We start from the raw sequence: 13,699 nt of genomic DNA, 5'->3' as shown, positions 1-13,699 counted from the left end.
TGGCATTTTACCCAATATGGCCATATAAATCAGTGTATACCAGTGTTAACACCTATGCAAGGTCAATGGCGACCAGCCAACAGCGCTGTAGGGATCGCAATGATGTGTTAGACGTTTTTGATTTGTAATGAACCTGAGGGCTGCATGATACACTGAATCAAGTGCTCTCAGGGTAGTGGTTGAGGCCTGCATATATTGTCACGCCCTGAACATAGTAAGCTGTTTTTTCTCTGTGTTGGTTGGGGCATGATGGTGACTTGAGTGGGTTATCTAGGTGAATTTGTATGTCTATGGTGGCCTGATATGGTTCCCAGCAGTTTATCGTTAGGCAGCCATTTCCCTTTTGTGTTTGTGGGATCTTGTCTATGTGTAGTTGCCTGTCTGCACTATTTGTATAGCTTCACGTTTCGTTAGTTGGTTTTGTTGTTTTTGTTCAGTGTTCATTCATTAAAGAGAATGTACGCATACCACGTTTCGCCTTGGTCTCTCTCATACGACGATCGTGACATATATATAACATCACTAAAACCACCAGTAATGTACATCGTACCAGCTCCTTCCTGGCCTCCAACGAAAAACAAGCCTTCTAGGCGATAGCGATAGATTCATGTGTGTACAATGTGCCCTCTGCATGGCGTGGTGGCAGGTGGCTGAGGGTGGAAGGTCACAGCAAGTCACGAAACAGCTAGCTCTAAACCTTGTTTACTGTACCCTCCGAGACAACATTTAGTCATACATTTAACTAAACTTTCAGAAGTGTTTACTAGATTATGTCGCATTCATTTTGAAGTTTTATCAGCGATTTCCTTCAGACAATATCCCATCATGGCGCCCCTCAGAGATGTGACGCACGCGAACATCCCCCAAACTCCCTTAATTACACCCAACAATGATATAGATGACAACAACTAAGCATAACAATTTGGAAGTTGGGAACACCAGGGGAAGCAGATTGGCCATTACCCTTAGAAAGGTATCAATTTAAGGTTAATAACTCGTTGTGTTTGGGACAGTAATGTGGCGAGATGGCTCCCTGATGGAGCTGGAAGAGACACAAAGAGATGGAACTGTTGCAGACAGACTGTAACGAGAGATTGGATTTCAAGGGGAGATCATCGCTTAAGTCAGAGCAGAGAGCCTAATGATATAATAGAGAAGTCTGAAAAATATGGAAGGTTATTATGGACCCAATTAAAGATGGAGGACTTCTCCTGTTGATGCACCGACGCGGTTTATCAAGTGCTGTTTATTTATATTCCCTGTGATGGATTCGTCACATCTGGCAGAGGTTTTTGAGTGCAAACAAATCAAGCTAAGCACATAAGTCGATAATACAGTCTGTCAAGCACCACCTGATGTTTTCTAAACACCTAAAACCAAGTGATACAATTTGATATAATCTGAAATGTAATGCAGTTCTCACACTCAAGAGTGGATGTAGGGACTGGATGGATGGAAGGATTTCTCTGGCTCCCTCATCTGTATGCTGCTACTGTCCACATGAATGAATCAGATAGTGATGGTCTGTTTCTCTCTCCCACTCTCTCTCTCCCTCCCTTCCTCCATCTCTCTCTATACCTGTTCCCTCTGCCATGACCCTTCACTGTCTTTCCCTGTCTATTTTCTTTCCTCTCCATTTTCTTCTTATCCACTCTGTCCTCTCTCCTCCTCAAATCCATCCCTCATCTCTCCTTCATCTTCACTTTCTCTTTAATTTCCTCTCACCCTCTACTTGCTGTCTCATTCCCACCTTCTTCTCTTATCTACCTCACCTCTCTCTCTTATCCACTCTTTTTGGCTCTCTGTCTTGCTCTCCTCAACACATTCCCATCTCCACATCTTCACTCCTATCTCTCTCTTGCTCCTACGTATCTCCACCCCTCCATTCCTCTCTTTCACACATCTCCCTCCTCACTACCTCTCTTGCAACCCCTCCACTTCTCTTTCTTTCCAACCCTCTATCTCCCCCCTCTCTCTTTCTCACCATCTTTCCCTCTCTACGCCTACAACCCCTTCTCCCACCCCCTCCCTCCATACCTCTACTGCTCTCTCTTTTACCCCTCCCCGTCCACCATTCCACTTCCTTCTCTCCTTCATCCCTTCCCTTTGTCCATCCCTCCTCTCTCTCTTCCCCTCCCTCCTCCTCTCCCCACAGGTGGTGTGTGCATTGCCCAGTCTCTGAAGATCCCCAGGGAGCCCAAGCCGGGGGAGTTTGACAAGCTCATTCTGCGATTGCTTGAGACCACCAACGCCCGAGCCGTCATCATGTTTGCCAATGAGGACGACATTAGGTGTGTGTCTCTGTCTCACACACACACGTCCTCCTTCAGTCAGTGCACTCTAGTCGCCATCGAGTTAAAAACAGTGTTTATCCTCCATCCGTTAATCCACAAACCCTTCACTGTGGATTGAGATAACGATGTTCCGATTAACTCCGGGACACTATAGGTAAGACAGCCTGTCTATGCGGTGGAGTGCATTGTATTGCAGTTCCTTTCAGCACATAAAGAACTCTGGTTATCTCGCCTTGATCTGAATAAGATTGAATTAAGCGGCAATGATCATCTGCACATTTTAATATTAGAACTTGAATGAAAGCTCTCTCAACCGAATACCTGCAACTCGAGAGAGGGGGAGAAAAACGACATTTCTAATGCTCCTCAACCGAAAGCTCAGCACCTGAGGGTAATAACTAAACTCAGTTTTCCAAACTCCTGAGGACTGGTGTAGAGCCACACATCTTTCCTAAAATGGTTATATTAGACCGGATCTCCCTGAGGTTGAACTGAGGAGGAGTTGAGAAGGTCTGGTGAGGGTGGCTTTGCAGGAATCAAAACTGTAATATGGTTTCCTTCCACATTTACCAATTTCTTTAAATAGCTATATGGAAGCCATCAGGTTAGCAGAGCTTAGATGGATCATTGGAGATATTGGATATGTATCTCAGATTGGACAATGACAGTTGAATATCTTTCTCTCTCTCTTTATAATTGCATATTTATTTTATTCAACCCTTATTTTGATTGAGAACACATTTTCATTTACTGCAATGACCTGGGGAATAGTTATAGGGGAGAGGAGGAGGGATGAAATATCCAATTGGAAGCTGGGGACAATTAGGTGGCCATGATGGTACGGTACTAGGGCCAGATTGGGAATTTAGCCAGGACAACAGGGTTAACACCCCTACTCTTATGCTAAGTGGCATGGGATCTTTTAGTGACCACAGAGAGTCAGGACACACGTTTAATTCTCATCAAAAAGACGGTACCCTACACAGGGAAATATCCCCAATCACTGCCCTGGGGAATTGGGATCTTTTTTAAGACGAGAGGAAAGAGTGCCTCCTACTGGCTCTCCACACCACTTCCAGCAGCATCTGGTCTCCCATCCAGGACCGACCCTACTTAGCATCAGTGGCAAGCCAGTGGTGGGATGCAGGGTGGTATGCTGTTGGATGATGTTGCGGTTGGGGTCGAATATATACAGGAAGTGAATCGGAATTAAGTGAATTGAAATTCAGTGAATCGAAATTCAGTGAATCGGAATGTAACAACTTTTGTTTTCTTCTCACAGGCGTATCCTGGACGCGGCCAAACGCAACAACCAGACTGGTCACTTCCTTTGGGTTGGCTCAGACAGCTGGGGGTCCAAGATCTCCCCTGTGGTCCAGCAGGAGAAAGTGGCAGAGGGGGCCATCACCATCCTCCCCAAGAGAGCCTCCGTGGACGGTGAGAGAACAGGAGACACTGAGCCTTGTTGACCCTACTCAGCAAACAATGGGAAATAATGCATGTGTTTGAAGCACTGTGAGATATACAACACTTTTGTGTTATAGAATGTGGCTTCAGGCTGAAATAAGCTTATTTTGTCTCTGTTTTTATTCCTCTATTCAATTTTCATCCTTATCTCAGCCTTCGACCGTTACTTCCGGAGTCGCTCCCTCTCCAACAACAGGAGGAACGTGTGGTTCGCGGAATTCTGGGAAGAAAACTTTGCGTGCAAGTTAGGGATGCATGGCAAGCGACCTGGGAGCCCCAAGAAATGCACAGGTACAGCATGTTCTTTCTTAAGCACTGAGGGAAGAGCATTATCTGGGGACGAGGAAGAACCCTCCGGCAGAGGTCTGTGCGTTCCCTCAGTGCAAACCTGACTGTTTAAACAGTGCACTGCAGAGATAGGCGTGAACAACAGAGAGACAATAGTCTGTTGCTGGCGTGTATCTTCATCCCAATGCTATACAGACCCTAACCATGATAGTCTGGACTATCTCACACCCCAGCCAATCAATGCCATGCTTTTGGTAGCCAAGTGGTGATGGATGGATGGCATAGGAGGTTGGTGGTACCTTAATTGGGAAGGACGGGCTCATGGTAATGGGAAGAGCGGAATAGGTGGAATAGTATCAAACACATCAAACACATGGTTTCCATGTGTTTGATGCCATTCCATAAGCTCTGTTCCAGCCATCATTATAACTTAGAACTCCAGTTATAGCACTGTAATTTCATTCCACCGGAATTTCACTTTCAATATCTCTGGGAATATGTAGGGGAACGGGTTTGCTCTAGCTCGAAATGGGAAACATCCGTATGTAGCACTCTTCGAATGTACAGTAACTCTCTGAGGCACAAACAACCATTTTGCAGAGACATGCTGTATGTCTGAAGATTTGGATGCATGTGTTTGTGTTGAAGACCTCTAGAGACAAAGGCATCAGATCCACACATTCTGTGTAAATGTGTCTCTTTGAGTGTGTGTGTGCAGGGAAAATGTATGTACGTACATTGTGTTTGAATTCATGATATTTTTACAATAACAATTTTATTCATAAAAAAATGCAGGATGTGAGTGTATTAATGTGGCTGTGTTTGAGCTTTTTTTCGCCCCCAAAACTCTGTGTCTGGGGATGTGCAGAGGCAGACGGCTGTCCGTTGCCCATATCCCAGACGACACTTATTGTTCTGACACGGTGACTTGAAGTAATGAGAATAATTATGGAGCTGTTGTCGCCGTGCTCTCTCTCTCTCTCACTCCCCCCCCCCCCCCCCTCTAAGCTCCTTATCTGCAATAGGATGCACACAACGCTGCAGTGCTGATAGATTCGTCTGTTAACAACACGGCCAGATCGCCTGATTATTATCATCTTTTTTTTAAAAGTCAGTAGGGAAGGCATCAAATCACGACGGCGTGACAAAAAAGGCAGTGCATTCTGTCATTAACGAAGCGGATGCGCCATGATCCAGCGAAAGCAAGTGGCACATACTAACTATTGTGTGCAGAAAATTATAAAAAGGTCTTGCACTTAAGCCGACTGAGGGAGACAGCCAGATCAGCCCGAGGGTGTTCCAAAATGAATTCCACATCACTAAGCTTAGCATATACAACGCTTGTCTACTGAGAGTTGCATTGTGCTGACGACAATGTCCCCACTGTGTGGGCGGCCAAAAAATGTAATCCTTGATGATTTTGAGGAGTTTTTCTGGAACACAGGCACTTTGGGACAAATCCTTTGGCGCCATGGCAGACACACCAAACAGGATTTGGTAAACGCACGGTAAGAGTAGCCAGGCAGCAACAGGACCGAGGGGAGAAGAAAAAAGAAACACCAATCTCAGCTTTCCAAAAATACCCCCATGTTCGTATCTCCCTCCATTATAAAGCTCATGTAATTTTGCCTGAGCAAGGCAGACGGTTTGAAATCTGTTTGCCCCTGTCAAAAGCACTCCGGGCTTTTTCACTCTATTCTTTCCCTGGTGTGGGAGCGAGGGGAGCAGCTTGAGTAAATTTTATTAGCAACTCGAGATTGAGTTTTAGTGCCGTGAGGAGAGGAGCTGCATGGGCATCTTTTATCTGGAGCTGTCGCTGTCTGCAGAGTAATCATGCAACAAGACACACGGCTGAATCAGCACCACCTCTGATCATTGTCCATATGTGTGCTTGTGCGTGTGTGTGTGTGTGTGTGCTTATTTTTTTGTTTGTGGCCATCGCAATATCACACAATATCCCCATCCCTCTCGTAAACCTATAAAGAAAAGGAAAAGTGCTGACATGCTAAAGAATGCATTTTGTGTTTAGAACCAGGTGTTTGGTGCAGACATACAGTACCAGTCAAAAGATACCAAGAGTGTGCAAAGCTGCCATCAAGGCAAAGGGTGGCTACTTTGAAGAATCTCACATTTTAAATATATTTAGATTTTATAACGACACAAGGCGAGACCCTGATGCAGACACAGGGGGCAGATGGTTAGAGTCTCTGATATTTATTGAACAACGAGGGGCAGGCAAGAGGCTCGTCAAAGACAGGCAAGAGTTCATAACCAGGTCAGAGTCCAAACAGTACAGGGCGGCAGGCAGGCTTGAGGTCAGGCCTAGGCAGAATGGTCAGGCAGGCGGGGTCAGTGTCAGGGCAGGCAAAAGGTCAGAACCGGGAGGACTAGAAAAGAGAGACTAGGAAAAACAGGAGCTTGGAAAAACGCTGGTTGACTTGGCAAGACAGGACGAACTGGCAACAGACAAACAGAGAACACAGGTATAAATACACTGAGGGTAATGGGGAAGATGGGTGACACCTGGAGGGGGGTGGAGACAATCACAAGGACAGGTGAAACAGATCAGGGTGTGACAGATTTTCTTTAACACTTTTTTGGTTACTACATGATTCCATATGTGTTATTTCATAGTTTTGATGTCTTCACTATTATTCTACAATGTAGAAAATAGTAAAAATAAAGAAAAGCCCTGGATTGAGTAGGTGTGTCCAAACATTTGACTGGTACTGTTTATGAACATTTGCATGTGTACTGACAGTATGTGTGTGTATGTGTATCTGTCGATGCAAGCAAATGTGTGTACAGACATGTGTGTCATCACATAGACGGAGTAAACAGGAAACCGTGAAATGGATGCACCTTCGTTGGCATACAGTAAGTGCTCTCAGACATTAACATCAGATACTGTATCCTGTGAAATGTCAATGATGTTTGATTTAGCGTTGCGTCACAGCTATGCTCTCTTCTCTCATTACATCCTATGTGAGGCTAAGGTTTAGTCATACTGCAGTGCAAAGTGCCATTATACAATCACAGATGTATCCACTTGCTTCTCATGTAGTTCTTACCCTGCAGTGTTTCCTCTTCACTATTAAGTTGGGCAACCCGCCTGGCCGCCACCCACTTCCAGCCTCAATTGCCCACCAGGAAACACAGGCTTGTCCAGATACCCCAAGGCAGAATGTTCAGTCACAAACACACACTCAACATCACTGGTGGAACAGCTCTATAGTTTCTCCTACCTTGAAGCCACAAATACAGAACTGAAGCCATAGAAGTCATGGTACAAAAGCTGTTCTCCACTGAGAAATGGAAAGAGTCATAGGATCAACAGACATTTATGCACCAAGTAGTGGCACACGATCCACTGCAATGTGATATAATGCAGAACTAGTGGGTCACTTCAACAACTAAAATAAATTGTTTGGTTCTTTGAAAGTGTGTCTGTTTGTCAAGTAGGTCAGGCGTGTTAAGTGCTCTGTTAAATTATAATTGCTCTGCGTCGCAAACTCCTCATTTATTTCTCTGTTACTCAGTTTTTCAGTATCTTGCGGTGATGATAACATTGAATACTATGTGAGCACTTATCTTTAGTAGTGGAGGAGAGGGAATCAAAAGGAACTCAATATCGAAAGGGATATACTTCAGCTCTATGGTGCAAATGTTCTCTGGTTTTGACACGTCATATATTAAATGGAGGTTTTCACGCAATTAAATAGCTGTCACTTCATATTACAAACTGTCATTTTTTGTTATTTCTTGACAGAACTCCGGGGCCAACATCAATCTCATCCTCATCTATGTTAAAGCCAAAATGGCAGTGAATTCTATACAGTGATAACGATTTCCAATGAACCCTTACTGTATTGCCTGTGTTCCTTATTCTTGTGTTTTGTTACATTGTGTGTCTTCAGGCTATGTGGGCATTTTGGTCCATAAATCACAGTAAATAAGGGGTAAACACCCTTTTGTGGTCCTATTGATTTCCATGTATTAGTCTGAAAGAGAGAGTGAGAGAGGGGGGTGGGTAGAGAGAGAGGGGAGAGAAAGAGAGAGGGGGGGAAGAGACAGAGAGAGAGTCACTTGGGGGAAATTAGAACATGCTCTATGGCTTTGTGGGGGTGGTCTTGAAGGGCCTTGATCATTGACGGTAATTAATCAGGATAATTAAATATCTTTATTGACACAATGGCCTAAGGTCAGAGGGCACGGTGTCTACATTCCATCATGCTGTCCGTGTGCCGCTGGTGATATTGTCAGCATTCGTCTCTGGTGTTGAGCTGTAGACATGTTCACAGGCTGTACAGTAGCTCTAAGCACCTAATTTCCCATAATTTAAAAAAAACATTTGTTTAACTAGGCAAGTCAGTTAAGAACAAATTCTTATTTTCAATGATGGCCTAGGAACAGTGGGTTAACTGCCTTGTTCAGGGGCAGAACAGATTTTTACCTTGTCAGCTCAGTGATTCGATCTTGCAACCTTTCGGTTACTAGTCCAACGCTCTAACCACTAGGCTACTTGCCACCCCCGAATGAGTTTGTCCATTGTTTTTTAAAGCAATACAATAACTTAATTATGCCCTCCTACCACTCATCCAAGCAAGGAAATCCATGCAATGACTGCAGATAGTTTTTTCCCCCTCCCCTTTGTTCCTACTGTTAATGTCATCTTATTTTCCCCGGTATAGTAATGTGATTTCAATAGAACTAAGCACATAGGCACTTAGTCAAAATGAACAATTGAATAAAAAAATAACTAGTGTTTCAATTAAATATTGATATACCTACTACAGTCACATCCAAAATTGTTAAAAGATTGGCAAAAAAAGACTATATAAAATAAATACAAATACTGAGCTAAGCTCCAACATTTTTTAAAATTGTTTTATTATACTAATTTTGTTTAACAAGTAAATCATTTTTGTTACTTTGTGCACCCTCCCTTGCAAGGATAACGGCACTAAACCTTTTTTTAAATAATGTTTTATGAGATTGGAGAACACATTGGGAAGTCTCTTGTCACTGTCATTAAAGTTTTTTCTCTCACAACCTTTCCAAAGAGCCTATTGGCATGCAAGTGGCGTCAATCTTGGTGAACCAAAGATTCAACCAATTTCTGTAATTCTCCAACTGTGGCCCTTTGCCTCCAGAATCATCTTCCTCACTGTGCGTGGGGACAAGTTACGCATGTGACCTCTACCAGGCAAGTTTACCACTGTTCCAGTGGTTTTCAACTTCGTAATTATTGAGCTAATAGTGGTATATTTAGTTGTTTCGCTATTGTTTTGTACATGGTCAAAACCATTTGTCTTTTTCCGTTTGAGAGTTTTTTGCCTTTCCCCATGGTGATGGATGACAAATGGATTTTGCATGCATGATGCTTCATTTTAGTGGTGCCAATCATTTAGACACATATCTTTTTGAGAGAAAAAAATACTACCTTTTAAACAAAATATCTTCCTGTGCGTCATGATCTTGGAAATGAGCGGACCAAGGCGCAGCGTGAGTATAGTTCCACATATTTATTTAAGTGAAACGAACAAAACAAAATAACAAAACTTACAAAGACTGTGATGATGTAGTGCCAAAGCACACTAACAAACAATCAATATCCCACAAATGCAGGTGGGGGAAAAGCCTACCTAAATATGATCCCCAATTAGAGGCAACGATTACCAGCTGCCTCTAATTGGGAACCACACAAACCACCAACCTAGAAATCTAAACACTAGATAACCCCCCCAGCCCTGACCATAGAGAGCCCTCGGTTCTCTATGGTCAGGGCGTGACACTGTGAGCGATTTGTTAGTATAAAATATAATTTCAATTTTTGTCTTGCATACAATATAGCTCAGTATTTTTATAATTTTTTTGATAAAGGGTTACACACAGTAACACAGCAATGCGATGGAGTATTTCCCCTTGTTTTTGTCCACAGCTTGTTTTTGTCCACAGCTCACATATTTCAATTTCGCTTTCCTATTATGCTTTCCTATTTCCTACACACTTGTCCACAGATGCCCTGAGCTTTCAATGTTTACGGCACAATCACTTCATGCCTCCAGTTATGACTTTCTGATGTGTACTACTCATAGCATATTCTAACCTTGAACAATGGCAGTAAGAATAGAAAACTAAGCCGGAACAAGTTTGGTACGATTGCAGCTTTAACCAACAATGTGGATCAGAATCAATGCATACTGCCCTGAGACAAAGAAAGCAGGTGGATGTCAATTGGACTTAATTATAAATATTTTATTACAGATTTCTGCTTTGATGCACTACCTCAGCCAAGCAAAGTAACCAATGTGTATCCTCTTTCGAAAAAGGTTGCTACTGTTCTCTTCCCCTTTTTAAATTTTATTTAACCAGGCAAGTCAGTTAAGAACAAATTATTATTTACAATTGACGGCCTACCCCATACAAACCCAGATGACACTGGGTCAATTGTGCACCGTCCTATGGGACTCCCAATCATGGCCAGTTGTGATACAGCCTGGTATTGAACCCGGGTCTGTAATGACGCCTCAGACCTTAGACCGCTGTGCGACTCGGGAGCCCCCTTCAAGCATGCAAAGATACAAAATACTGAACAAATTCCCTGAAAGAGGTTGGAGTCACATGAAAGCTTACTCTTGGCAGACATTTTGTCCTGCCCATTTGATGCCACATCTTTGCACTCGTGTGCTTGATTCCAAACATATCCAGATCAAACGCAATCTTGACAAAAACCCAGTCTGTCGCCGTTTCCCTCCATTTTTGTCTACTGGTTCTCTTCCCTCTAATGACTTGGCTTCTTGATTTGAAAGCAGAGTGACAGTCAGGGGAGAAGTCGCCTTCTATTGGAGGTTGGAGATGGAAGCTAAGTGCACAGCGCTCAGGAACATTTTGGAAAGTAGACTTTTGATTAGGGATTTTCTTCAAAGAGTCTTATAGGGTAATATGTTACATCTTCCGCCAGACATCTTCCCAAGCTTGTTATAGTATCAAAGGCCTGCTCTTGACATTCCCCTTTGAAAGTAATGGCGAAGCTGAAGTGTATTGATGCGAAGGGTTTCTAACACCAGCCAATCTCTTAGGAGAGATAGTGTGGGTCGGACAGTATATAGGTCTGACTTACTGTACAGTCGTGGCCAAAAGTTTTGAGAATCACGCAAATATAAATTTTCACAAAGTCTGCTGCCTCAGTTTGTATGATGGCAATTTGCATATACTCCAGAATGTTATGAAGAGTGATCAGATGAATTGCAATTAATTGTAAATTCCCTCTTTGCTATGCAAATGAACTGAATCTCAAAAAAACATTTCCACTGCAATTCTGCCCTGCCACAAAAGGACCAGCTGACATCATGTCAGAGATTCTCTCGTTAACACCGGTGTGAGTGTTGACGAGGACAAGGCTGAAGATCATTCTGTCATGCTGATTGAGTTCGAATAACAGACTGGAAGCTTCAAAAGGAGGGTGGTGCTTGGAATCATTGTTTTTCCTCTGTCAACCATGGTTACTTGCAAGGAAACACGTGCCGTCATCATTGCTTTGCACAAAAGGGCTTGACAGGTAAGTATTTTGCTGCCAGTAAGATTGCACCTAAATCAACCATTTATCGGATCATTATGAACTTCAAGGAGAGCGGTTCAATTGTTGTGAAGAAGGCTTCAGGGCGCCCAAGAAAGTCCAGCAAGCACCAGGACCGTCTCCTAAAGTTGATTCAGCTGCAGGATCGGGGCACAACCCGTACAGAGCTTGCTCAGGAATGGCAGCAAGCAGGTGTGAGTGCATCTGCACGCACAGTGAGGCGAAGACTTTTGGAGGATTGCCTGGTGTCAAGAAGGGCAGCAAAGAAGCCACTTCTCTCCAGGATAAACATCAGGGACAGACTGATATTCTGCAAAAGGCACAGGGATTGGACTGCTGAGGACTGGGGTAAAGTCATTTTCTCTGATGAATCCCCTTTCCGATTGTTTGGGGCATCCGGAAAAAACCTTGTCCGGAGAAGACAAGGTGAGCGCTACCATCAGTCCTGTGTCATGCCAACAGTAAAGCATCCTGAGACCATTCATGTGTGGGGTTGCTTCTCAGCCAAGGGAGTGAGCTCACTCACAATTTTGCCTAAGAACACAGCCATGAATAAAGAATGGTACCAACACATCCTCCGAGAGCAACTTCTCCCAACCATCCGGGAACAGTTCGGTGACGAACAACGCCTTTTCCAGCATGATGGCGCACCTTGCCATAAGGCAAAAATTATAACTAAGTGGCTCGGGGAACAAAACATAGATATTTTGGGTCCATGGCCAGGAAACTCCTCAGACCTTAATCACATTGAGAACTTGTGATCAATTCTCAAGAGGCGGGTGGACAAACAAAACCCCACAAATTCTGACAAACTCCAAGCATTGATTATGCAAGAATGGGCTGCCATCAGTGAGGATGTGGCCCAGAAGTTAATTGACAGCATGCCAGGGTGGATTGCAGAGGTCTTGAAAAAGAAGGGTCAACACTGCAAATATTGACTCTTTGCATCAACTTCATGTAATTGTCAATAAAAGCCTTTGACACTTATGAAATGCTTGTAATTATACTTCAGTATTCCATAGTAACATCTGACAAAAATATCTAAAGACTCTGAAGCAGCAAACTTTGTGAAAATTAATATTTGTGTCATTCTCAAAACTTTTGGCCACGACTGTATACTGGCCATTAACATTCTACCTGTAGATTTTCAGCCCAACACTAATCTAGTGCACCTGATTCTAATAATTAGCTGCTTGATAAACTGAATCGGATTAGTTATACCTGAGGTTGGAGTAAAAACCTACAGGAGAGTAGTTCTCCAGAAACAGGGTTGGAGAGCACTGGTCTACATTTACTGGATTAGACAGGACAATAGGGCTTTGAAGGCTTTGGAATTAATAGCCTTACATTTATATTTTTTATAGGCCTAGTATAGGCACTCAGTAAAGTCAGACGGTTGTAGGAAATAGAGCTCAACATCTTGGACAGAATACAGTCATAAAAACAATGAACCCAGATAAGAGCGAAAAATAAGTGGAACAGGTAGTCTGAGGACTTTTAATAGCGGCCAGAAGTGTCCTGCCAGTATCCTGCCAAATTCATTAGGGCTACTTCCTCCTTGCCAAGAAACAGGAGATCTGACAAGGATATGCAAATACCATGCCTGATTTGTATATCTCGTTAATTGCTAACATATACATTTTCTATGTAGAAAAAAATACAAAAACACACATCAACTCCCACCTCCCTTCACGGCATTCGTAGGAGGCTGCTGTAATTCAAATAGAGACATGTGCATGGCAACAAAATACGCTGGGCCAGTGTGTAATTGCACATTTGCTAGTTTAAAAGCTTTCTAAATATTAAATATCTTAATGAGCAAAACAGAAAGTCATTAGCAGAGCCCCTGTGAATGGAATTATATACAGTGCCTTATTAAAGTATTCAGACCGCTTGACTTTTTCCACGTTTTGTTATTAAGTTACAGCCTTATTCTAAAATGGATTACATAAAACCATTTCCTCAGCAATCTACACACAATACCCTATAATGACGAAGCAAAAACAGGTTTTTAGACATTTTTGCAAAGTTATAAAAAAACTAAAACAGAATACCTTATTTACATAGGTTT

At 43.0% G+C, this 13,699-nt stretch overlaps 1 protein-coding gene across 3 annotated transcripts in view; it reads left to right on the top strand.

The window, feature by feature from the left end:
• The window catches only part of LOC139530242 (metabotropic glutamate receptor 8-like), a 239,619-nt gene that overhangs the window by 168,965 nt on the left and 56,955 nt on the right, over positions 1-13,699 (top strand). For all 3 annotated transcript variants that reach the window (XM_071326453.1, XM_071326452.1, XM_071326454.1), the window contains exons 4-6: positions 2,156-2,291; positions 3,577-3,731; positions 3,915-4,052. In XM_071326453.1, coding sequence (XP_071182554.1) covers positions 2,156-2,291; positions 3,577-3,731; positions 3,915-4,052 — 429 coding nt within the window. The remainder of the gene's footprint in view (positions 1-2,155; positions 2,292-3,576; positions 3,732-3,914; positions 4,053-13,699) is intronic.

Source organism: Salvelinus alpinus, chromosome 9 (genome assembly GCF_045679555.1).
Source record: "Salvelinus alpinus chromosome 9, SLU_Salpinus.1, whole genome shotgun sequence".
NCBI classification, from domain to species: Eukaryota; Metazoa; Chordata; class Actinopteri; order Salmoniformes; family Salmonidae; genus Salvelinus; species Salvelinus alpinus.
This window is presented reverse-complemented; position numbering and strand designations above follow the sequence as displayed.